General features: G+C 35.2%; 1 protein-coding gene across 11 annotated transcripts in view; it reads right to left on the bottom strand.

Annotated features, from left to right (window-relative positions):
* The window catches only part of DOCK7 (dedicator of cytokinesis 7), a 240,872-nt gene that overhangs the window by 115,634 nt on the left and 97,767 nt on the right, over positions 1–27,471 (bottom strand). For all 11 annotated transcript variants that reach the window (XM_054484551.2, XM_054484560.2, XM_063654806.1 and 8 more), the window contains 4 exons: positions 17,900–18,017; positions 14,568–14,638; positions 10,550–10,688; positions 8,988–9,089 (listed from right to left, as the gene is read on the bottom strand). In XM_054484551.2, coding sequence (XP_054340526.1) covers positions 8,988–9,089; positions 10,550–10,688; positions 14,568–14,638; positions 17,900–18,017 — 430 coding nt within the window. The remainder of the gene's footprint in view (positions 1–8,987; positions 9,090–10,549; positions 10,689–14,567; positions 14,639–17,899; positions 18,018–27,471) is intronic.

Below are 27,471 nucleotides of genomic sequence, written 5' to 3'. Positions count from 1 at the left end.
TTTTTTTTTTTCTTTTTTGAGAGAGTCTCGCTGTCACCTAGGCTGGAGTGCAGTGGCACGATCTCAGCTAACTGCAACCTCTGCCTCCCAGGTTCAAGTGATTCTCCTGCCTCAGCCTCCTGAGTAGCTGGCATTATAGGCACATGCCACCATGCCAGGCTAATTTTTGTATTTTTTTTTTTTTAGTAAAGATGAGATTTCACCATGTTGGCCAGGCTGGTCTCGAACTCCTGACCTCAAGTAATCCCCCTGCCACAGCATCCCAAAGTGCTTGGATTGCAGGCATGAGCCGCCGTGCCCTGCCTAAAAAAAAAGAAAAAAAAAAAGCTAGGAAGATCTCAAATTGAAATCCTAACATCACAACTAAAAGAACTAGAGAACCAACAACAACAGCAACAAAAAACCCAAAGCTAGCAGAAGACAAGAAATAACCAAGATCAGAGCAGAAGTGAAGGAAACAGAGACACAAAAATCCCTTCAAAAAATTAACAGATCCAGAAGCTGTTTTTTTTTGAAAAAATTAATAAAATAGACTACTAGCTAGATTAATAAAGAAGGAAAAAGAGAAGAATCAAATAGACATAATAAAAAATGATAAAGGGGATATCACCACTGACCCCACAGAAATACAAACACCATCAGAGAATGTACTACAAATACCTCTCTGCAAGCAAGTTAGAAAATCTAGAAGAAATAGATAAATTCCTAGACATATACATCCTCCCAAGACTGAACCAGGAAGTTGAATCCCTGAATAGACCAATAACAAGTTCTAAAAATGAGGGAGCAATAAATAGCCTAACAACCAAAAAAGCCCAGGATCAGATGGATTTACAGCTGAATTCTACCAGAGATACAAAGAGAGCTGGTACCATTTCCTCTAAAACTATTCCAAACAACTGCAAAGGACTCCTCCCTAACTCATTTTATGAGGTCAGCATCATCCTGATACCAAACCCTGGCAAAGACAGAACAACAAAAAAGAAGTCTTCAGGCCAATATCCCTAATGAACATCGATGCAAAAATCCTCAATAAAATACTGGCAAAGCAAATCTGGCAGCACATCAAAAAGCTTATCCACCATGATCAAGTAGGCTTCAACCCCGAGATGCAAGGCTGGTTCAACACACGCAAATCAATAAACATAATCCGTCACATAAACAGAACTAAAGACAAAAACCACATTATTACCTCAATAGGCGCAGAAAAGGCCTTTGATAAAATTCAATATCGCTTCATGTAAAAACTCTCAATGAACTAGGTATTGAAGGAATATACCTCAAAATAGTAAGAGCCATTTATGACAAACCCACAGCCAATATCATACTGAATGGGCAAAAGCTGAAAGCATTCCCCTTGAAGACTGGCACAAAACAAGGATGCCCTCTCTCACCACTCTCCCCCCTCCTCCCCCCTTTTTTTTTTTGAGACAGAGTCTCACTCTGTCACTCAGGCTGGAGTGCAGTGGTACGACCTCAGATCACTGCAGCCTCCACCTCCTGGGTTCAAGCAATTCTTCCACCTCAGCCTCCCTAGTAGCTGGGATTACAGGCACATGCCACCACATCTGGCTAATTTTTGTATTTTTAGTAGAGACGGGGTTTCACTATGTTGGCCAGGCTGGTCTTGAACTTCTGACCTCAAGTGATCTGCCTGCCTTGGCCTCCTAAAGTGCCGGGATTATAGGCGTGGGCCACTGCGCCCAGCCACCACTCCTATTCAACACAGTATTAGAAGTTTTGGCCAGGGCAATCAGACAAGAGAAAGAAATAAAGGTATTTAAATAGGATGAGAAGAAGTCAAATTGTCTTGGTTTGCAGATGACATGATCCTATATCTAGAAAAACCCCACTGTCTCAGCCCAAAAGCTTCTTAAGCTGATAAGCAATTTTAGCAAAGTCTCGGGATACAAAATCAATGTGCAAAAATCACAAGCATTCTTATACACCAACAACAGACAAGAAGTCAAATCATGAATGAATTCCCATTTATAACTGCTACAAAGAGAATGAAATACCCAGGAATACAGCTAACAAGAAAAGTGAAGGACCTCTTCAAGGAGAACTACAAACCACTGCTCAAGGAAATCAGAGAGGACACAAACAAATGGAAAAACATTCCATGCTCATGGATAGGAAGAATCAATATCGTGAAAATGGCCATACTGCCCAAAGTAATTTATACATTCAATGCTATTCCCATATAACTACTGTAGACATTCTTCACAGAATTATTTTTAAAAACTATTTTAAAATTCATATGGAACCAAACAAGGGCCCATATAGCCAAGACAATTCTAAACAAAAAGAACAAACCTGGAGGCATCACGCTACCCAACTTCAAACTATACTGAAAGGGTACGATAACCAAAACAGCATGGTGCTAGTACAAAAACAGACACATAGACCAATGGAACAGAATAGAGAACTTAGAAATAAGACCAAACACCTGCAACCATCTGATCTTCAACAAACCTGACAAAAACAAGCAATGGGTGAAAGATTCCCTATTTAATAAATGGTGCTGCGAGAACTGGCTAGCCATATGCAGAAAACTGAGACTAGACCCCTTCCTTACACCTTATACAAAAATTAACTCAAGATGATTAAAGACTTAAATGTAAAACCCAAAACTATACAAACCCTAGAAGAAAATCTAGGCAATACCATTCAGGACATGGGCACAAGCAAAGATTTCATGACAAAAACATCAAAAGCAATTGCAACAAAAGCAAAAATTGACAAATGGGATCTAAATAAACTAAAGAGCTTCTGCACTGCAAAAGAAACTATCATCAGAGTGAACAGACAAGCTACAGGATGGGAGAAAAATTTTGCAACCTATCCATCTGACAAAGGTGTAATACCCAGAGTCTACAAAGAACTTAAACAAATTTACAAGAAAAAAAAACCTCATTAAACAGTCGGCAAAGGACATGATCAGAAACTTCTCAAAAGAAGACATTCATGTGGCCAACAAACATATGAAAAAAAGCTCAGTATCACTCATCATCAGATAAATGCAAATCAAAACCACAATGAGATACCATCTCATACCAGTCAGAATGGCGATTATTAAAAAGTCAAGAAACAACAGATGCTGGTGAAGCTGTAGAGAGATAGGAACACTTTTACACTGTTGGTGGAAGTGTAAATTAGTTCAATAATTGTGGAAGACATTGTGGAGATTCCTCAAAGACCTAGAACCAGAAATACCATTCGAACCAGCAATCTCCAGAAATACCATTCGAACCAGCAATCTCATTACTGGGTATATACCCAAAGGAATAGAAATCATTCTATTATAAAGACACATGCACATGTATGTTCATTGCAGCACTATTCACAATAGCAAAGACATGGAATCAACCCAAATGCCCATCAATGATAGATTGGATAAAGAAAATGTGGTACATATACACCATGGAATACTATGCAGCAATAAAATGGAATGAGATCATGTTCTCTGCAGGAACATGGATGGAGCTAGAAGCCCTTATCCTCAAAAAACTAATGCAGGAACAGAAAACCAAACACTGGATGTTCTCACTCATAAGTGGGAGCTGAACAATAAGAACACGTGGACACAGGGAAGGAAACAATACACACTGGGGCCTGTCGCTGAGGGGAGTGTGGGGAAGGGAGAACATCAGGAAAAATAGCTAATGCATGCTGGGCTTAATACTTAGGTGATGGGTTGATAGGTGCAGCAAATCACCATGGCACATGTTTATCTATGTAACAAACCTGCACATGTACTCCAGAACTTAAAAATAAATAAAAAATAACAGTTCTCAAAGTTTGGTCTGAGAATCAGCAGCACAAACATCATCTGAAAACTGTTAGACATGTAAATACTCAAGCCCCAACCTAGATCGACTGTCACAAAAACTCGGGAAATAAGGTTCAACAATCAGTGTTACAACAAACCCTCTAGGTAATTTTGATTCATGCTAAAGTGAAAAATGTTATCTTAAAATATTCTAATGAGCAATGGCAATAGCAATGGTGTAATAGTAGCAAACACTTCCGTAGCACTTTCCAAGTGCCTGGCACTATTCCAAATGCTCTCCATGTTATTATATCATTCAATCATCAATACAACCAATTACTGTAAGTCTTAATTATTCTCATCTTACAGATGAAAAAACTGAGGCACAGAAAGTGTCTTAGTCACCTCAGGCTGCCATAACAAAGTACCATAAACAGGTGACTTAAACAGCAGATATTTATTTTCTCACAGTTCTGGAGACTGAAAGTCTAAGATCAAGGTGCCAGCATGGTCAGTTTCTGGTGAGGGTTCTCACCCTGGGTTGCAGACGGCCACCTTCTTGCTTGTATACCCACACCGTGGGAGAGGGGATGTCAAGCTCTCTGGTCTCTTCTTACAAGGGCACTAATCCAATTATGAAGGCCCCACCTTTATAACCTTGTCTAAACCCAACTCCCTTCCAAAGACTCCATCTCAAAATGCCATCACATTGAGGGTTAGGGTTCAACATATGATTTTTTGGGGGGAAAACAATCTGTTCCATAGCAGAGAGATTAAGAAACTTGCCCAGGGTCAGACAATTAAGTGTTGGAGCCAGGATTAAGGCCTTAGAAGATTATGCTATATTGCCGTTCAAAAGCATATAGATTTTAAAAAAAATAACAAAAATTCTTTCATAATCGCACACCTCTTCTGAGAGCTAACTTTGCTAAATTTGGTATATAAATTATTCCCACACAATTACCTACATACAGAATTGGATTGTGGCTATGTTGCTGAGTAAGTAAAACAGAATTAAAAAGAAACAGAGTGTGTATCAGCAGCATGGAGGAGGGAAAGGTTGCAAATTCATGCAGTGAAGAAAGACTTCTTTGAGGAGATGCTGCTGTGTCTACAATTTTAATAAAGAAAAAGACTCAGCTATGTCAAGATCAAGAAAAGAAAAGAGAAAATTCAAAGGGCTGGAGGCAGAAAAAAGCTTGGAAGAAGCTGTCAGTGCAGAGAGAAAGGGATGTAGTAACGGTTGTAGACGATGATGTTGGAGAAGTGGAAAAGACCAAATCATTCAGAGATTTGTAGGTCATAGGAAAAAATACTTGGATTATGTCTACGTGCAAGAAAAAGCCAGAGAAATGTTTTATTTGATCATAAGCAATAGAATGAAACCACCTAATTTTAATTTTAAAATTGCTTTATTTTATGAGAATGGATTTCAAAGAGGTAAGAACTGAATAATATTATAAAGCAGAGAAAGTGAATAAAATAGGAACCACATATACCAGAAACACTAAATCTTAGTAAAACAATGCCATAAGCTTGTTGTTAAATTCATAAAATAAAGTAAATAATGTTGTATTTTGGCATACAAATACTTCATTTTAAAAGTAATTTTAAAAGGCTTGTTTTCAGGACACTGTGAATATACGTAAGGCTACAGAAATATACACTTAAAATTAAAATGATAAACTTTATATTCTATATATTTTTACTATAATATTTTTATTTATTTATTTATTTTGAAGAGGCAGGTTCTTGTTCAGTCACCCAGGCTGGAGTGCAGTGGTGCAATCATGGCTCACTGTAAACTCGAACTCCTGATCCCACCTCAGCCTTCCAAAGCACTGGGATTATAGGTATGAGTCACCATGCAAGCATTTTTACCATAATTTTTAAAAATCCTAATTTTATACAGTTGCAAGGAAGAAGAGTATGGAAAAGGGGAGGAGTCAGGAAGTACCTTGGCTGTAAGGAACTGCATTTTGAAGTTATTTTGATATTAGACAATGCCACTGGCCACCCAGAACCCCATGAGTTCAACACAGAAGGCATCAGAGTCTTCTACCTGCCTCCAAATGCCATGTTTCTAATTCAGCCTCTAGATTGGGAGTCATAAGGATCTTTAAGATTCATCACACATGGTACTCTATGGAAAGGAGTGTGAATGCTATGAAGAGAACCCCAATAAATAGAACATCATTAAAGTTTGGAAGGATTATACCACTGAAAATGCTATCATTGTTTAAACAAAAGCCATCAAGCCTGAAACAATAAATTCTTGCTGGAGAAAACTGTGTCCAGAGGTTGTCATGACTTCACAGACTTTATGACAGAGCCAATCAAGAAAATTATGAAATAAATTGTGGATATGGCAAAAAGGAAAAAAAAAAAAGTGAGGGGTACAGATTTCCAAGGAGAAACTCACGAGCTCATAGACACCAGACGGGAGGAATTAACAGAAGAAGACTTGATGGAGATGAGTGCTTTTAAACCAGTGCCAGACATTGAGGCAGAAAACATAGAAGAAATAGTGTCAGAAAACAAACTGACATTATACAACATGGCAGAAGGGTTATTCAAGACTGCTTTTGACTTCTTTTAAAACATGGACCCATCTGTGCTAAGGGCACTGAAACTAAAACAAACGATGGAATAAAGATTGGCACCACATAGAAATATTTTTTTTCTTTTTTTAATATTGAGACAGAGTCTCACTCTGTCACCCAGGCTGGAGTGCAGTGGCACAATCTCGGCTCACTGTCAACCTCCGCCTCCCGGGTTCAAGCGATTCTCATGCCTCAGCCTCCCGAGTAGCTGGGATTACAGGTGCCCACCACCACACCTGGCTAATTTTTTGTATTTTTAGTAGAGAAGGAGTTTTGCGATGTTAGCCCTGATGTTCTTGAACTCCTGACCTCAGGTGATCTGCCCACCTCGGCCTCCCAAAGTGCTGGGATTACAGGCATGAGCCACCACACCTGACCAGAAACACTTTCTTAAAAGAGATGGGGTCTTGCTATGTTTCCCAGGCTGGAGGGCACTGGCTATTCAAAGGCACAACCACAGCAAAGTACAGCCTTGAACTCCTGAACTCGAGTAATCCTCTCAAGAAGCTGGGATTACAGGTGTGCCACTGCATCCTGCTCTGGAAATATTTTTAGAGGAATGAAAAAGCAAAAATGTCAGACAGAAATTATGATGTATTTCTGTAAAGTTACACCAAGTGTGCCTGCTTCCCCTTCCACCTCTTCCACCTCTTCTGCCTCTGCTACCGCTAAGATAGCAAGACCAATCCCTACTCCTCCTCCTCAGCTTACCCATCATGAAGACAATGAGGATGAAGGCCTTGATAATGATCCACTTCTACTTAGTGACAGTAAATATATTTTCTGTGCCTTATGATTTTCTTAAGAACATTTTCTTTTCTCTATATCACTTTAAGAATATGGTATATAATACATTTAACATACAAAATACATGCTAATTAACTGTTTATGTTACTGGTAAGGCTTTCAGTCAACAGTAAGCTATTATATTAGTAGTTAAGTTTTTAGGGAGTCCAAAAGTTATATGTGGATTTTCAAGTGCATGCTAGGGAGGAGGGACGTCACCCCTTACTGCCATGTTGTTTAAGGGTCAACTGTTTACAAAAGTTTTGGCTCTTAATCAGGTGGCTTATTTCACATATCAAGCAGCTATATTATATGTCTATAGTCAAATCCAAATTATCACCATATTCTTGATCTGTGAGCATATATAGTATGGTAGCTAGAAGAAAATCATGAGTCTCCCTTTAGAAAGCTGAACTTGCACTGCAATTAAGTAAAAACAAATCCTTAACTTCAACAAAAATATATTTTCTTTTAAAACATCTCCTTTGAAACATAATGCTCTCTGACAAATGGCTACCTTTCTGTATAACAAAGTCACACGAAAAAGTCATCACTGAAAAGATGTGTCCCTGGAAAAATGAATGAAAGATTGGGAGGAGGGAGAGTCATATTTCTTACTCTACTGTCTTTATTCATTAATCTATTAAATATATATTGAGTACCTATGATGTGCCAAGTACTGTTCTAAATACTTGTAGACAGCAATGAGCAAGACAGACAAAGTTCCTACCCTCATAGTGTTTATACTCTATAGAGAATAAATAAACAAAAAACATTTTAAATATGAAGTCAATGATAAATGACATGAGGAAAAATAAAGAGATAAAGTGGGAGAGGCTGCTATTTAGAATAATCATAGATGACTCCCTTGGTGAGGTGACATTTGAGTAGAGGTCTGAGTAAAATGAAGAACCAGGCTTTGTGATAGACCACTGCCAGCAGAGGGAAGAGCAAAGGGCCTGAAATGGAAATGCACTTTTCATGTGTGAGGAACAGCAGAGGCTCCGTGCTATGTGGCTATCAAAAGTGAGTGACAGAGAACAGTGACAAATAAGATCAGAGCAATAGCCTTGAATTGTTTTTTAAAAATAAAAATACATACAAATTTATTTGTGAATACATTTTGAATTGTATTCTGAAAACAAATGCCACCAGGAAAATATTCACAAAATGTATTTTAGAGTAACATTTACCAGCAGTTATATTCAAAATCATTAAGAGACACTGACAACCATTGTGTTTCTCTCAAGAGGAACTTTGGTTTATGAACGGTGGCTATTGATTCTTGATTGAGATTTTTCCAATATTTGTGTTACAAGTCTTTCAAATCACATATGTAATCATCAAAGTTGCCAATATCTCTTGTATTACAGGTTCACAGCTACTTTGTTTTCATTCACATGATCTTCAATTACAAAAAGATTCTAAAAAATTAATTTAAATCTGTTTTTCTTCCTCCAGTCTTTTAGTGAAATGTTAAGTCTACTAAAAATAAAAAAGAAATATTCATTTATTTAAAGAAGTTTCTCAAGTTACAGTATGAAAACTCTCCAAAATGATCTTTTGAGTTTACATTCCATGTATTATTTTGGTTTTAAAATGAGGATATTTAAATTTAAAATTAAATTTAAATTTAAATTTAAAAACAGGATAAAAGCTTTTAAGTTGTATGTAAAAGAATTTTAATCATGGGGGAAAATACTTTTCCTTCATTATCTATAAACTTTAAGTAGAAGAAATGGCAAGAGTTTGCTTGGTAAAAACATCTTTATAGTAAAAAACCCATTTCATTCAATCTGGAGAATGTCAACATGGGAGATACTGACCTCAGGAGACAGTACAGAGTAAGCCTGTGGTGGTTTTTCCAATGAGACTGGCAAGCAAAACTGGCCAGTCTTCAACCGTCCATTCTGAAGCATTGGTATCCACTTTTAAATGAAAATAAAACAATTTTATTTTAAATATGTTTGCTATAAAAATAATTACTTAGCATGTTTTAAGAACTTGGTACAAGCCAAATTTGTCTCATATCATCAAATATTAAGGGATTTAATTATATAAGTAATAATAATAATAGGCCTTCATAATCCCTCTAAAGAGAAGTTTCCCTAATGAAATTTTATTAAGGAGGATATCACCAAAACATTATTATTATTAACCATGCAATATTAAAATCTAGTGGCAAAAAGTTGGTCTTAGAAAAAAGCCATGAAGTAAATCCATTTTAAAACTGAGATAATCATTTCAATGTAAATAGTGAAAGAAATAATTGATTAGACAGGAATGCTAGAAACAAAAAGTATGATCATAAATTTATTTTCTTACAGTTAGAGCAAAACTCATGTCATAAACTGCAAGAGACAAAATAATGAATCAAATGTTGGCTTTTCTCTTTTGGCTGAAAGCATAATTTTTCTGACAGAACTGTGTTATACCATGACTTCCTTCATCTTAGGTTTATCTTTGCAATTCAATCATAGTAATTTTTTTTTTTTTTTTTTTTTTGAGACAAGGGTCTCACTCTGTCGCCCAGGCCAGAGTGCAGTGGCATGATCTTGGCTCACTGCAACCTCTGCCTCCCAGGCTCAAGCAATCCTCCCATCTCAGCCTCCCTAGCAGCTGGGATCACAGGTGCACAACACCACGCCTAGCCAATTTTTGTATTTTTGGTAGAGATGGGGTTATGCCAAGCTGGAAAGCATAATTTTGAAAAATACTCAAGGGTTTTAATTTATTCTCCAATAGTCTCTTTTACTTATTTTATATTAAAATCATTATCTGCTGAAGAGTCTATGAACCTATTATATTTATACTGCATTGTTGGGTATACACCTAATAATCAGGACCAACACCCAAGTGTTTATATGTGTTAGTTAATAAATCAATTAATTACATTAATTAATTACATTAATGGGCATTTTCTTGTTATAATGGCTCTTCCTAATCAATGCAACTTCATAACTGTGGGGAATCAGACAAGGAATATTCAAGTAACAAGAAACAGGCCAGGCGCCATGGCTCACGCCTGTAATCCTAGCACTTTGGGAGGCCGAGGCAGGCAGATCACTCGAAGCCAAGAGTTTGAGACCAACCTGGCAAACATGGTGAAACCCCGTCTCTACTAAAAATACAAAAAAATTAGTTGGACATGATGGCGGGCACCTGTAATCCCAGCTATTCAGGAGGCTGAGGCAGGAGAACTGCTTGAACCCAGGAAACAGAGGTTGCAGTGAGCCAAGATCGCGCCAATGCACTCCAGCCTGGGAGACAGAGACTCTGTCTCAAAAAAAAAAAAAAAAACCCACAAATAACAAGAAATACCAATTATATCTTAAATATCACTATTATTTTAGCTCTTTGATCTAAATATTGAACCAAAAGGACTTACTGTATATCCAACTGGTGTTTCAAGAGGAGTATTTTGTTTTTGTTGACAACTAACATGATAAAAAGTAAAAAGCAAGTGATGATGGTCAGTTAAAGTAGCAGGAAGCTTAACCTTGATTTCTTCATGAAAATCAGGAGACCTTCATACAAAAAAAAAAAAAAAAATCAACAGTCAGTAATTTGTCCAAAATAAATAATGTATTTGTATATTTGAATAATTTTAAAATTTTAAGATTCATGTTTAATTTTTCCTCTAGTCCAAAATAGTTTTCTTTATCCCCAATCTCTAAATAACTAAATCTTACTTCCATATAAGAGAGCTGCCACTGTTTCTGAAATTTCTCATCCGATTTTTCTTAATGGGCTGAGTAATCCTACTATTTAAAAGTTCATTAATAATCACCACCTTGATCCTGAGATCTCCATTAGATTGGAAGCTGCATAAAAGAGGACACTAAGGTAGGGAGTTCTCTATGAGCCAATTCTGATATACGTTACATAAAACATTTTTCCTTCATAGGAGAATGCTTTCATATTAAAACTAATGTTTATCATCCTTTTGTAATAAGATGGGAAAAAAGGCATCTTTAGACAACTTAATATCAAAATATTACATTGGAGGCCAGGTGTAGTGGCTCACACCTGTAATCCCAGCACTTTGGGAGGCTGTGGCGTCAGGATCACTTAGAGTCAGGAGTTTGAGACCAGTCTGCACAACATAGCCAGACCCATCTCTACAAAAAAAAAAAAAAAAAAAAAAAAATCCTAGCTACTTGGGAGGCCGAGATGAGAGGATCACTTGAGTCCAGGAGTTCAAGGCTGCAGTGAGCTATGATCCTGCCACTGCACTCCGGCCTAGGTGACAGAGCGAGACCAAAAAAAAAAAAAGATCAAGTTTTGCTCTATAGACTGTCTTATATCAACCATCTCATTGTTGAAGAAATAAAAAAAGTTACCTAAATCCTAAATATGGACTAGAATTGACCGCTAAAACAAACAAAAAAACCAGTAAAATCAGGAAACGCCCACAAACTGCATTTGTCTCAGTTTAGAAGCGCTTCCAGACTCTTTAAGAATACATCAAATATCTTGTTTGCCCAAACCAATGACACTTTCTTCTCAATATTCACTGAGAATAATCCCAAGAGGGCACTTTTATAGAAAAGCATGGCTGCTATTCATAACAAAAAGGGATAAAACCTTAGCATCCCAACCTTCCATATTCAGTGAGTATCTCTCAGAATTATATTCAACAAAAATGCAACCAAACCATACTGCTCCAACTATCTTTACAGCGAGGTCTGTCCCACCAATCAGGTTTTCTTCCTTAGATGTTAATAGGTCAAATATCCTTCCATCTCAAATAAGCCTCAAAAACATTAACAGGTATAGACTTGAACACAGGAATATTAAGTAGAACAAGGCTTTTGATAATAAACAAGAAAGATAGCTAATGCTAGCCATCTGAGAACTTGATGACTTCAGTGAAAAAAAATAAGACACTAAGCATCTTATTACTAATCCCACCAATCACCACTGAATTATGAGAAAGTTGAGTTTACCAACAATGTCAGATGGCATAGTCATTTTAATTCCACTAATGCTGAGGACAAAAATAAAGACCTAGCAATAAAATGAGATAATTTTTAGAAATTACTATCTTCTTTATCAATATATTTCTTGGTATTCAGTGTTTTAGTTCACTTCTGTCCTAAAAATCACATAATGTGAAGACTTTTGTTGAAAATTAAATATCTAAGACAGTTATTCATTCAATAAGTAGGTTTAATTGCCCACCTTTGGCTAAACATTGCATTATTTTTGTGGTGGTTTTAAAGATGAACATTAAAAAAAAATTACCCTCAAAAAGTAGGCAACAGTAGGAATATAAGTAAGACACATATATATCAATAGCTATGCTATAAAACAGGGGTTGGCAAACTATGGCCTACGAGCTAAAAAGGTTTTGTATAGCCTGCAAACTAAGAATGGTTTTTACATTTTTAAATGATTGGGGGTAAAAAGGAATAATATTTCACAACATGTGAAAATTATATGAAATTCAAATTTCAATGTCCATAAATAAAGCTTTATTGGAACACAGCTACATCTATTTACTTGTAACATTACTTACTGTCTATGGCTGTTTTTGCACTATAATGGCATAGATGAATGGCTGCAAGAGAGACCATATAACCACAGGCCTAAAATATATACCATCCAGTCCTTTGTAGAAAATGTTTGCCGACCCCTGGTATACAGCATATAGGGTTATGTGCTTCAAAAACAGAGCTGAACAGATTACTTCAAGTTTGAGATCAGGGAATTGTAACTTAGGAGGTAATATTTGATATGGACCTTGAAGAATGAGTAGTTCAATAAATAAAGGGATTTGGTATTATAATACAAAAAAACCCAAGAATGGCCCAGAAACAGGACAGCACAGGTTATGTTTAGTAATAAAGCAGAAAGGAAATCAGCAAGACTTAACAGATGATTGAATATTAGAGAAGAGGAAAGACAAAGATGTCTTAAATTTTGTGCCAGAGTAATTGGAAAATGGTGGTACCATTAATAAAAATGGAGAGTAAGAAAGACATAGGGTCAGGACAAGAGTCAGGGATAGATATATGAACACAGAGAAGACAGCAGGGCATCCAAATGAGTATGTCCAATAGGCCACTAAAAATACATATCTGTACTTCAGAAGGAAGGTATTACTAAAAATAGAGTTGGAAACAATCCACATAAATATTAAAGCAGTAGCATTTTCACTGAATGTAACTCTGAGAGATACATGTACGATTACTTAAGAAAACAATATATTAAGAATGAGGGTTAAGGGCAAAACTTTAGTGTTTTGTGTGGAATGCCTTACACTTACAGGAAAAAGAATACTACAGAAAAAAAAAAGAAGTGTTCAAAGAGGTAGAAGGAAGCTCAAGACAAGGCCACAATATAAAGATAAGAAAGTTTTAAGAAGGGCAAGGAAAATACATACTATACAACAGCACTGAGAAAGGACTGTTGTGTTTTTAAGTATGGAAACAGAAGCTTCTTTTTGAGAATAAGAGACAGAGCCAATGAAGCAGGAGACTAATGCTGCAAGAAACGGGATAAATGATTGACTTATATTCTGGAAGAGGTTAAAAGGATCATTTGAAAGCAGAGGTGAAAAGATTCACATTTAACAGGGAGTAGGCCATTACTCCCCTTGAAACAGAAGGAAAGGCAAATCAGTATAGAGAATTTGAGATGAAGAGTAGAGAAGTTGATGGACCATCTCAAGTTGGATAGTCTTAATAAACAGGAATGCTGAGAGTAAAGTACACAGAAAAGAAGTAGGAGCTAGAAGAAACTCCTGTAGCTACTGCTAAATGAAGGCAAAGTGTTAAAACAATGACAATAAGATTATAAAAGAGCTGTGGGGCCAAAAAAAAAAAAAAAAAAGATAAAATGAATTGCTGTAGCCCTATCATATGATACAATAACATCAATTTGTGATAGTCCTGATTAGTACAATTTTGTGATTTTTCTCCAACAGTATTCAATAATCCCCCCAAAAGAAAGCAGAAATTAAAGGTTATCCAAAGTCAGCAATTTCCCAAGGAAGAAAAATGACAAGTCACTAAATCAAAGAATTAATGGATACTAGTAACATCACCGATTTAACTGACTCATGTGTTCAAGCTTAGTAAAGGGTTAAGTTACTACAAAGTGTCAGGTGGAAATAACCGGGAAAGACCAAAGGACCAGTGGCCACAATGATAATCAATAACAATATAATAAAAATGAAAGGATCAGAGAATTCGATAGAAAAGATGTTTGGTGTACAAAGTCATATTTGGGATGTCAATAGAGAATGGCTGTGCATCCACAGGTTGAAAATTATAACTCTGATGTCAGCCTTGAATTTGGCACATTTAGTGCAGCAAAGCATTTGGTAAACACACTAATGTGAGTGCTAACAATGCCACTGAGAAGTGAGTAACTTTGAAAGAAATATTTGAATTCAGTACCTGTTATGATATACTACGGCTGTATAGGCTTCCTTTGAAAATTCTGAACAGCTAGATTTACCAAAGATTACCTGAAACAAATAACAGCATGTTGAAACTTTGTTGTAGTAAATGCTGGATGTTTCATATCTATGTAAGAATTTGTCTGATTTAATAACTATCTGAGAAAAATGGGCAAAATCAGCCCAATGAAGAACAATGTGCCTACTGACGTTCATCAAAAAGTTCAATTGCTTAACTATAAGTTTCTTTTCAACAACAGACCCATCTGACATTTAAATATTTCAAAAGTTTCTATCAATTTTATTTATATCTACTGGGAAATTAGATATATTTCTTTCCTTTTTCTTAAAGAAGGTGAAGAATTCACTTTTAAATCAGATGTAGCATATTATTTGGAACTTATATAAGAAATATAAATAGTGGCATAAACCTACTATACAAATTGTTGGCTTCAACACTAAAACAGCAGAGTCATTCTGAAAGTCAAATATAAATTATATATGATATCAGAAATCCTATTTTAGGTCAAGCTATGTATCCTTTGCTTCTAATATTTCCTTCAAGCTACTCTACAATAGAGGAGGAGCTCCATTCTTATATTTTTGCATATATATATTTTCTTTAATCCACCACATTAAAAAGAATACAATATTACTTTTGGAATAAGTTTATAGGTAAAGTAATTCAGCCTTGTATATCTGTCTCTTGACTTCTGGAGTAATAACAGGAATACTGTGGTTAATTAGAGCAGCTAATTAGATAAATGGCTCAATGTTAAGGTTATAGCTATAATTCCTATGTGAGACAGACTTGCAGTGTTATCTAGCCAGAGATTAAACTTCTAAAGTCTGTATAGCCATCTTTACATATGCATGAATAGATATGTGAACATGTCAGACAATTCCGTCAACACAACCGGTAAAACAACTCAAAGTTTATTATTTATATAAAGAGATTAATTTGCATCATCCTTAATTAGAAGGGCATATTAGCAGGTATTTCTGTTTCTTTTTGCAACATTTCAAGCAGGCTCTTTTATTTTAAGGGTATGTACAAGTGTAATAATTATGACTTTCCTAAGATATATATTATTTCATCAATTTACAAATACCTTAGTATGTTTTCATAAATTGTTCCTGTGCCAGAATTATGAAGTTTACAATTTTATCATGTCAATATTACATTATCAAAAGTTATCTTAGGACCCATTTAAACAGCCCTTTTTTTAAAAAAAGCAAACACAGTATGTCTATGTTTATATACTCTTTCAAATCAGCCATTTCATACATAAAAACATTGTATTTTCACATGACTAATAACACACAAGTAAAAGAAATGCAATACCTTTTTTCCCTCTGAGAAGCTGTCACTTTTCACAAAATAATTTGTTTATTTTCATAATATGACATAAAGCAGACAGTGTTCCTTTTTTGACCATTTGACATGTACTTTTAATCATTCAGCAATATGGATTGAGCATTAATTATTTATCCAAAAATGTGATAGGAGTCAAGATACAGATACGAGTAAGACATCGTCCCTGCCCTCAAGGAGCTCACAATCTAATGGGTGAAATTAAGAAATATAGAATCATCAAGTGATAAAGTCCCGTGAAAGAAGTGAGAAGATGCTATGGTAGCACCAAAGAGGGAGTGGTCTAACTGTCAGTATAGGATGGGTACAGCTGGGGCTCTGTAGAGGAGGCCACATATATGACAAGACAAGGAAGAGTTTGTTAGGTAAACAATAAAAAATAGATTATTCTACATATACTACATTTGTCATATGCTCAAATTCATATGGCAACTCACACATAGGCTGACCAAGCATCTATTTTCACAATCTAGTATCTTTTCATTAACTATCATAGTACATTCATTCCTTCAGCAGAAATGAACTAGTGTAAAACATGAAATGTGAATTCCAAATCTCAAAAATAAATTCTACAATTATTCAACAGATATTTATTCAGTACGTATTATATGCAATAATCTGAAAAAAATGCCATAGGAGAATACAAAGATGAATAATTTGTGCTCACTGTTGTCAAGGATATCTACAAATGTTGATGTAACTGAGGCAATAGGGTAGAAGAAAATGTATCTTTCCTAGCATGTGGAAAATCAGAAGAACTTCATTAAAAGATGGTCACGGAAGGATAAAATAAGACTATTAACAATGCACCTATTCTTAGGTCATTTTCATCCCACTGGGTAGGGTTCTCAGAGGTTGAGCATCTATAGCAATAGCATATTTCTATTCCTTATGTTACTGACTTCAGCTGAGCCAAAAATTCACTCTCATGAAACTTGCATTTACTAGTGTCCCACAAATCCTGAATGACAATTTGGACAGTCAAGAATCTCTAGTGTGGTCTCAATCTACTATTTCTGATTTTTCTTCCAGTGCTCTGGTTCACTGGCAACTCACCACTGTCATTACTGTTCACAGGCATTCCCCAACTTGAAATGCTTTCCTTTCCCTGCTCTCCAAACACACTGCTATTAACATTTTAATGACCTTTGGTTTCAGCACAAAAGTACCTCTTCCATGAGATGCCTGTTCAGTAAGGCATTCTCTCCCACCTCTGAATACCTATGTATTCCTTTGAATCCCTATACCAATCTTCTAATAATTAGCAGATAGCTTGATTCTCAACATTGTCTGCAAAATGTAATCCCTGGTGAGACTTAAAAATACTGAAACCTGGTCCAATCCCCAGAGATTATGATTTAATTTAAGTGAGATTCAGCCTGAGCACTGGTAGTTTGAAAAGCTTCCCAGGTGAATCTAATGTGCAGCCAAGATTGAGAACTAATGCCAGAGTTTGTCAACCAAGGTGGGAAAAGCCATACATATTAAAATCACCCATGGAGCATTTTCAAACTATAACACAGCCTCATATACCACACATCACTTCCCACCTCCTTAGCTGGCCTTACATTCTAAAGGGAGTTGAGGAGAATAAGAATCATAGACGCCAAAAGTACAGAAAAGATATCTCTACTTTGATAGAGTTCTCTAGGTGATATTGATCTAACCCTCTTTTGAAAACCACTATTTTAGATTTATATGTATTCATTTTATATCCTCTGGATTACAAGTCTTATTCATCTTTGTATTTCTAGGAGTGCCTAACATATACCAAGTCTTCAAAAATAAGTTAGTCTTTAAGTAATGTCATTACTATCTATACAGAAAGTAATGCAGTTAGAAATTTGGTTTAAAAGATCACATTAATTTCCAGGTTGGAGCTGCCAACCAAAAAGAAAGAAAAGTCTATTTGAACTTTATACAAAAAATTAGAAAAGTCAAAGAACATTTCTTACCGGCATGGCATTGCTTGGATCCTCTCCATACATAAACTGGACTTTCACTGTTATATTTCTAGCAGAACCTTGACGATTGGCAAAATTAAGACTCTGAGGGTATATGTAGAGAAGATTTCTGTGAAAGCAACAGTATAGATGATAGCAAATACATATCTAAGAAACACTATGTATCACTCACAAAATACCACAAAATAAGTGAGCAAATACTGAATTACTGATATTGGCTAGCAATTATGCTAAGTATTTTCACATGTGATGTTTTAATTGCTCCTGAGAGCAATCATTCAAATACACAGCAATCAAACATGTCCCAATTTTGCACATAAATTGAGATTCAGAGAAGTTAACTGATTTTTGCATATAACCAAGTGAGTGACAAAGCTGAAATCAGAGTACAGGTCAGTCAGACTTCAAAACTCATTATCTTCACTCTACAAGAGGCTTCTGGAATAAATGAATATGGACTGACACATTATTAAGTTAAAAAAATAGTTCTAATATTATCTTAGTTCCTCCAAGCACATATAAATAGGATGACATTTATAAATGTGGCTTTTATATAAATGTGATTAAGAATTTAAGAGGTATAATATTGCACATTATTTTTCAAAAACACATTATAATATGATGGGTATAATAGAGTTAGGTAGTTACTACAAAACAATAACATCCTAATTTGCATTTATTTGAATTCTTGTCCAGCTTATCATCTCTATCATAGACAAACTTTAATAGTCCTTGCTGCCAACACACAGAAGAGAAATAATTCAAGAAAAGACACCAAAGAGCTAAAAAAAAAAAAAAAAAAAAAAAAATCAAGAGTTACTTTACCTGAAGACTAGCGTTTAGAGCCAATGAACAAGACGTTGAGTATAATAGAACCTTGCTAATCAACTGCTGGGGCAATGAAAACAGGTCTAAATTTTCTGAAGAGTGGTAGGGCAATATAGAAATTTTAAATGAACACAATACTTTGACCCAACAAACACACCTCTAACCTAAGGAGAAAACTGTACACATGTACAAATGATTGTGTTCAAAGTCATTACAACATTTTTGATAAGAGAATGATTACACAAAATTATAAAGAAACACAATGTTCATCAGTACTGAGTTGGTTAATTAAGATACATTAATAAGAAGGAATATCATGTGTCCCCAAACTATGTATAGCCATAGTTATTGATGTGGAAAGAGATAACTAGCATGTTGAATGGGATATACGGTGGGAAAGAAGCAGGTTCCACAGCAGAATGTATAGTGGCATTACCCTGTTTGTGGAAAACTCTGTGTGGGGGTGTGGGGGAAGGTAGAGAGAGAGAATGGATAAAATTATATTTCTAAAAACTAATAATGATGGCTGGGCTTGAATGTGTTTTAGTTAATAGTAATGGTTTTCTTTTTTTATAATTTATTTAAAATTTTACAGTGAAAATATATGATCTTTACAATTAGAAAAAGCAATAAAGTAATTGCCATGCCAGAGGATGGGAATGTCTTTGACAATAAGCACACCAACTAGAAGTACTAAATAAAGAAGAATCAGTTGTGCTCAAAATAGTCAAAACGTATAAAAGGCAAATACAGAACTGTTATGACTGGTCAGCTTGCTAGTCTAAAAAACTTCAGATCAAAGATGACTATGACTGACCAACCACTGAAATCATCCAGTAAAATTTATAAAGAAAACATTTGCTGATTGCTCCAACAAATGTCAGGCATTGTGTTGGGCACTAGAAAAATAAATAGGAAGATTAAGAAGTCATTCCCTGGTCTTGAGGAACATAGTATAATGGGATAAAAATGCCTATACACAGACCACTTCAAAACAACACAGTATTACAAGACAGGCACGCAAAAGCCCCATAGGAGGAAAAAATAGGTACCTAGCTGTCTGTGGGGAAGTCTTTTCATTTATAAGATCCCCCATCTTTTCTAGCCTTGTGATTTATTTGTTGAAGAAAGTGAATAGTTTCTCTGTAGATTTTCCAGAGCCTAGATGTTACTGATTGCACCCCTGTAGTGTCATTTGAGATGTTCTTCTGTGGTTTTTGTAAATTGAGAATTGAATCTAGAGCCTTAGTCATATTTAGGTTAGAATTTTTTTCAGGAAGATCACTTTATAAAGCATAATGTTTTATTTTTTCAGGAAATGTTTGGTTGCTTCCTTCTGTGAAATTAGTAGATGATGATCAATGCCTAAATCCATTATTTTTTTAATTTTTAAAATTTATTATTTTTTTTAAGAGACAAGGTCTCACTCTGTCGCTCAGGCTGAAGTGCAGTGGTACGATCATACCTCACTGCAGCCTTGAACTCCTGGCCTAAAATGATCCTTCGGCCTCAGCCTCCTACGTAGCTGGGACTACAGGCACGTGCCATCACACTGGGCTAATTTTTCTATTTTTTTGTACAGATGGAGTCTTACTATGTTGCCCAGACTGGTCTTAAACTCCTGGGCTCAAGTGATTCTCCCATCTTGGCCTCCCAAAATGCTGGGATAACAGGAACAAGTCAGTCCCCAGCCCACCCAAATCCATTAATTAATTAAGGTTGCCAAATGGTAATATTCTGTCATTTCTTTTTAATTTTGCATCTGGAGTACATTTATGAAGAGTGCTTTCCCTCATCTACTATTTGCTTTGCCAGTGAACCATTATATGAGAGGCAGGAATAAATGCTTGATTCTTTTCCATTATCTGCCAGTTTGCAAAATAATAAATTGGTGCACTACAATCCTCCAAAAATGATCAATTACATCTTATTTTTTAGCATCATTTATAAACTCACGGATGAAACATATTTGATGAGTCTCAGTATATTAGACTTATTATTCTTATGGATGATTAACCTGTCCCATCTTTGGCAAATGAAAAAAATAATGCAAGCTGGTTTTTGATTCAATCATAGTAGTCTGTGACAATTTTCTGTTATGACAAGACATTCCAGACTCTTCTTATTTTTTTTTCCCCAGACCTGGAGTCAGTCATTTTACCAAGAAGCTGTAGTTTTCTTAAGAAACATTTTTTTCAAACCACAACGTGAGCATTCATTGCAGATTGGTCACTGTTTCTAGACGATTTAAGTACAAAGAGTTGGGGAGGAATGCGTCTAACAAAAAAAAAGTATCCAGACTTCATACTGATATTTCCAACTCAAATTCAGGACTATAAGGTTTTTACTTAATCTTTTCTGTCTTGTATCTATACATCATTTTTCCCAAGCTGAGAGTTATTCTCAAGGACACCAACTATGAAAGAATTAAAAGTATATCATTTAATGGCGTGAACCCGGGAGGCGGAGCCTGCAGTGAGCCGAGATCGCGCCACTGCACTCCAGCCTGGGTGACAGAGCAAGACTCCATCTCATTTAATTACTCATCTGTGTTGTTCTAAGAATGGCATCTTAAGGAAGTCCAAGATTCTAGGTTCAGACAGAGACAGACAAGTCTGCAAAGAAGACCGAAAAGGTACCCATACTGAAGACAGAAAACCACGAGAGTACAATGACATGGAAACCAAAGGAAGAAAATATAAGAAAAATGAAATAGTTAAATATTTAGTGCTACTCAAGAGCCAAGTTAGGCAAGTACTGAAAAAATTCAACAGGATTTAGCAAAATGAAAGTCACTGATAATCTCAGGCTGCAAACAGAAAAAGTAGGGTCAGGAATAAAAAGGATGTAAGAAATTCTTAAAAGTAGCTGTGAAGGGAAAAAAGATAATGCAATAATTGGAGACAGACTATGGGAATTTTGGAAGTCTTTTAAAATAAGAAAGGTTTGATCTTGATTACATCCTTGTGAAAATAATTTAGTTAAGACAGAGTCTGCATATACTAGAACAAGAATGTAAGATTCCTGACGAGATGGTGGGAAAGAACAGAATCCAAAGTACATGATAACATATTAACCTGAAGTATGTCTATAATTCCTCATTGTAATGTTTATTGAGTATCCAGTGTGATAGGTACTGAGAATAGAGATAAAAGATGAAGTCCTTAGCTTCACAGAACTAGTGGTCTAGAGGGGAAATCAGACAAGCAAATAATGATAATAATGTAGTATGATAAATGCTGTGAACACAGAATCACACTGCAGCCAGACAACGACCTGGGATTAAAGAATCTGCCCACAAAACATATGAACAGACACTTCTCAAAAGAAGACACACTTGCAGCCAACAAGCATATGAAAAAAAGCTCAACATCACTGATCATGAGAGAAATGCAATTCAAAACCACAATAAGATACCATCTCACACCAGTCAGAATGGCTATTATCAAAAAGTAAAAAAGTAATAACAAATGCTGGTGAGGTTGTGGAGAAAAGGGAACACTTATACACTGTTGGTGGGAGTCTAAGTTAGTTTAACCATTGTAGAAAGCAGTATGGCGATTACTCAAAGAGCAAAAAGCAAAACTACCATTCGACCCAGCAATCCCATTACTGTGTATATACCCAGAGGAATATAAATCATGCTACTATAAAGACATACGCACATGAATGTTCATTGCAGCACTATTCACAATAGCAAAGACATGGAATCAACCTAAAAGCCCATCAATGACAGACTGGATAAAGAAATAAAGTAAATGTGGTACATATACACAGGGAATACCATGCAGCCATAAAAAAGAACAAGATCATCATGTCTTGCAAAAACATGGATGGAGCTAGGAACCATTATCCTTAGCAAACTAATGCAGGAAGAGAAAACCAAATACCGCATGTTCTCACTTAGAAGTTGTAGCTAAATGATAAGAACTTATGGGGTCTACTTGAGAAGGGAGGGTGGGGGAGGGAGAGGAGCAGAAAAGATAACTATTGGGTACTGGGCTTAATACCTGAGTGATGAAATAATCTGTACAACTAACCTCTGTAACACGAGTTTACCTAACAAACCTTCACATGTGTCCCCAAACCTAAAAGTTTAAAAAAAGTATTAATCTACATTAAAAAATAAAAAATAATAAAAGAAAAGAAAAACTCAAAAAAATCTGCTCACAAATGTCAACGAGAAATTTCCAAATGAAATAGACATGCAAAACATACAGAAAAACAAACATGCCATGCATGCTTCCCTCTACCACTCCCCACTCCCAAATCTCCACATTTGGATTACGACTATCTTTGCTTTGCGGGCATGGACGTGACTGGCTACTTCCCATCTTTCAAATATAGGAAAGCCTCACCTTTACCCTTCCCCCATCATACCACTTTGTTACTTCATTCAGAACTATTATAGCATCTATAATTATCTTGTTCATTTATGTATTACTTCTTATTTTTATATCTCCTCTAATACAGCCAAAATTCATGAAGGCAGGGACCTTATCTATTTGTATAACTGCTCTATTACCAGTCCCTTAAATAGTGCCTCATATTTAATGAATAAATGAATGAATAGTACAGACAGCATTAAAAAATTTAGTTACTTAACACTTCTAGGAGTTTAGATTCCAGGTTAAATAGAAATTGAACACTATCTATAAACTACGTTTGATTTCCAACATAAGCAATATAATTTTAAACTCGTCTCTGAAGGTGAAAGGCATGAAATTTTGAGTTCTGAATCCAAATTCTTTTCCATTTGACTACTAACTCCATTAATAAATTCCCAAATAAATCTAGTAAGTCTTTACATTGCATTTAAAATTCTCCTTCAAAGAAATTTCAAATCAACAAGGTAAATTAATGAAACATGTTGAGGTAGTTGACACTTAGCAGGAAAAAGATGAATTCATATTTCAATCTCTCATCAAAATAAATTATAGATCAAAGGCTAAAATAATAAAAATAAAACCACAAAAATACTAAAAGAGCTTTAAAGAGACCAGATTTTATAGGTGAGAAAAGCATTTCTTAGCATAAGCCAGAACATTTATAAGATATAAATTTTAAAGCATCTATTAATACACAGCAAGTGATACCATAAACACAGGTGGAAGAAAATGACAAAACACAGGTGGAAGAAAATGACAAACTGAAAACATCTATTGTTTGTTACATATATAACAAAGAATTAGTATCCACAATATGTAAATAATTCCTAAAATTAGTCAGAAAGGGACAAACTTAAAAAGAGGGTAACAAGGAGGGGAGCAAATTACGTCCATACCCAGATGATTCGCAAAGATGGCAAGAGAGATGGCCAGCAAAACAAACTAGATATATACTTGTCTATTAGATTTATCAACATTTTTTGCCTTTTTCATTAAAAGCATTTGTAAAAGGATATAGGAAAAGAGGAACTCTTATATACTCCTGGCAGGGATGTAAATTGGTACAATCCTTTTCAAGGACAATCTGACAAGTCAACATCTATGAATGTATATGAAAATATTTATATACATATATCACCACCATAAAGGCATTTTCTATACATACTGTTTATAATTAGAAAATTGGAAACAAATGATTAAAAGGGGGCTGATTAAATTAAGGTTCATCTATGTAACAGGATTATGCAGCTATTAAAAAGGACGTGGTAACTCTATAGACATTCATAGGAAAATAAATTTTAAAATACTAAGATCCTGAATGCTACATATATCATGAGCTATTATATATAACAAGATCCCATTTGTGTTATAAAAAATTATGTTTAGTCATTCAAACGGTCTGGTATGATAGACCCAAAACGTTAATAGAGTCAACATTTTTATTTTTTATAGGTTTTTGAAATACCTGAATTTTCACAATAAGTACTTTGCACATTAAAAATCTTAGCTGGGCATCTCACGCTTGTAATCCCAGCACTTTGGGAGGCCAAGGCAGGCGGATCACCTGAGGTCAGGAGTTCGAGACCAGTCTGGCCAACGTGGTGAAACCCCGTCTCTACTAAAAATACAAAAATTAGCCAGCCTTGGTTGGGGGTGCCTGTAATTCCAGATACTCGGGAGGCTGAGACAGGAGAATCGCTTGAACCCAGGAGGCGGAGGTTGCAGTGAGCTGAGATCACGACACTGCACTCCAGCCTGGGCAACAAAGAGCAAAACTCCGTCTCAAAAATAAATAAATAAAGAATCTTTACATGTCCAAAGATACGGCTGTTCAATTAAAAAACATATATGTATAAAACTTAACATGTTAATAGTGCACACACAAAAGAGTAAGATAGATAAAATTATTCCTTCAAAGCTCACTTAACCTCTGGATCTACAGTGTCCAAAAAGATGGTCTAATGAGACAATTGAGCACTTGATAGGTGAGTGGTTCTAATTGAGATATGTTATCAGTATAAAACATACAATAGGATCTTCCTATACATTAATTAAAAAACAAATTATCGTAGTTAAAAAGGAAAAAATTAGAGATACTATGTAAAAAAGAGCCAAAATATCTTGTATTTTATTTGAAAGTCATATCTCCGTAAGATTACACAACATGGTGTAGGATAAAGGACTTTGCTTTGCTTGGAATTTAAACAATTTAGGCTCTTAAATGTCCTAAAATTCTCTGTAGCTAAGAAATTTTTATATTGGTTCCTAGGAACTAGGAATCCTTAAATTAGGCCCTACATTTGCTTACAAGTTTCTTATTTTCCTTGGCATAAAATTTTTTAGTTTTTACATTACTGGTTATATTTGATAAGGGTTCTATTTAAATAGGCACAAGTTCAAGCAAAGATCAGATTCTGCTTTTAGCAGTGTGTACTCAGACAGGAAGTATTAAAAGGCAGGCAGAAAATCCTTTATAAAATTACTACTTTCAATGCATTTTCCCATGTTGAAATGCTTCTGCAGTTTATAATTAGGCAAATTACTTTAATTATAATCAATAATGTTGTTCAAATTACTATAAGAAAAGAATTATACAGATATTTATACCAAGAGACAATATACTAGAAACCAAGACTACGTGACCATTACCTCTACTCTGTCAGTGTTATTTGTGAGAAATTGTACAAATTGTGCAAAAAGTGTTAGTATCCTAGTACAGTATCAAATATAGAAGGAAAAATTTCATAAAGCCTGTCTTTGGTACTAGTGCTCGGTTACTTCCATTAACTAAAAAAGGGGCTACTCTTCAAATTCCCTTCTCTAAAAAGAATGTACTATATAAAAAGGGGGTAACCACTACTACATATACATTCTGCACTTAGAAATCTCTATATGTTGATTTTATCATTCTCTTATTCATTCAATAAATATTGTTTCTACAATGTGTAAGGCATTACTGTACTAAAGCATTATAAGGAATATAAGTTAAAAACACATACCAATCTTGCCAGTCAACAGCTTATAGTGTAATAGGGGAGAGAAGCTGGCTCATCTATATTCTCCCTCAACTAGCAAGTGGATGAAATATCAGGGTCAATAGTTATAAGCCACAAAAGCTGACAGCTTAATTAAGAGAAGTTTTGAAAAATGTATTTCATGACCAATAATTACAACTGTAACTTTTCTATTTAAAGAAGGAGAAAATTTGAATTTCTTCTCTAGCTCAACATACACTTTTATAATTCCATTACATGAATCAGAGTAAAGGGTAAGATGGAAACGAAGAATATTTTCTTACCCTTTTGTGGTTCTATATTGGACACTTAAAAATCATACACAACCTAATCAAAAGACGTAATTCTTTAAAAAGGTACAAGAGACCAAAACTCAGAAAATCTAGACTATAACAAAATTTCTCAATTTACGTTATCTTAATATGCAATTAATTTTCACCAGTAAAATACTATAGTATGGGTACAAATGCATTGATTAGTTCTAATTACAAAAATGGCTAATATATAATACTGTGTAGTGTTTATGATACATCAGGTAATGTTCTAAGTGCTCTGAAAATACAAACTTTTAATCTTTTATACGACCCTATAAAATAGGTATTATTCTCACTGGACAGATGAGAAAACAGGGGTTCAGAGATGTGAAGTAATTTGACCAAAGGTCACAAAGCTGAAGAATATCAAATCCAGGATTCTGATTCAGGCAGTCTTGTTCCAGAATCATGCTCTTAACCACTATGGAATACTACCTCTACTGTAACTATTATACCCAAAACCCTTAATCCTAAGTCATCAAAAGGAAGAGCCTCTATTTTATACAATGAAGAGGCATTTCTAAGAATAGAAATTTAGGGACGAGCACAGTGGCTTACTCCTTTAATATCAGCACTTTGAGAGGCTGATATGGGAGGTTCACTTGAAGTCAGGAGTTCAAGGTCAGCTTGGGCAACATAGTGAAACACAGTCTCTACAAAATATTTAAAAATTAGCTGGGCATGGTGGCATGCATCTATAGTCTCAGCTACTTGGGAGGCAGAGGGAGAAGGCTCGCTCGAGCCCAGGAATTCATGGCTATAGTGAGCTATGATCATGCCACTGCACTCCAGCCTGGATAACAGAGCAAGACCCTGTCTCTAAAAAAGAAAAGAAAAGAAATTTGGAAATGGTTTATTTTGTATTAACAATTTATAATTTACACTGAAATTTATTATGATAAAACTTTTCCCTGTGTCAAAAAGCTATTAACTTTATGAAAAATTTCTTTTAGGTAAGGTTGATTATATATACCCACACACATACACAGGTTAAAAGTTAGTTTCATGTGACATAATAA

The sequence above is a fragment of the Pongo pygmaeus genome, chromosome 1, assembly GCF_028885625.2.
Source record: "Pongo pygmaeus isolate AG05252 chromosome 1, NHGRI_mPonPyg2-v2.0_pri, whole genome shotgun sequence".
In the NCBI taxonomy this organism is placed as follows: Eukaryota; Metazoa; Chordata; class Mammalia; order Primates; family Hominidae; genus Pongo; species Pongo pygmaeus.
This window is presented reverse-complemented; position numbering and strand designations above follow the sequence as displayed.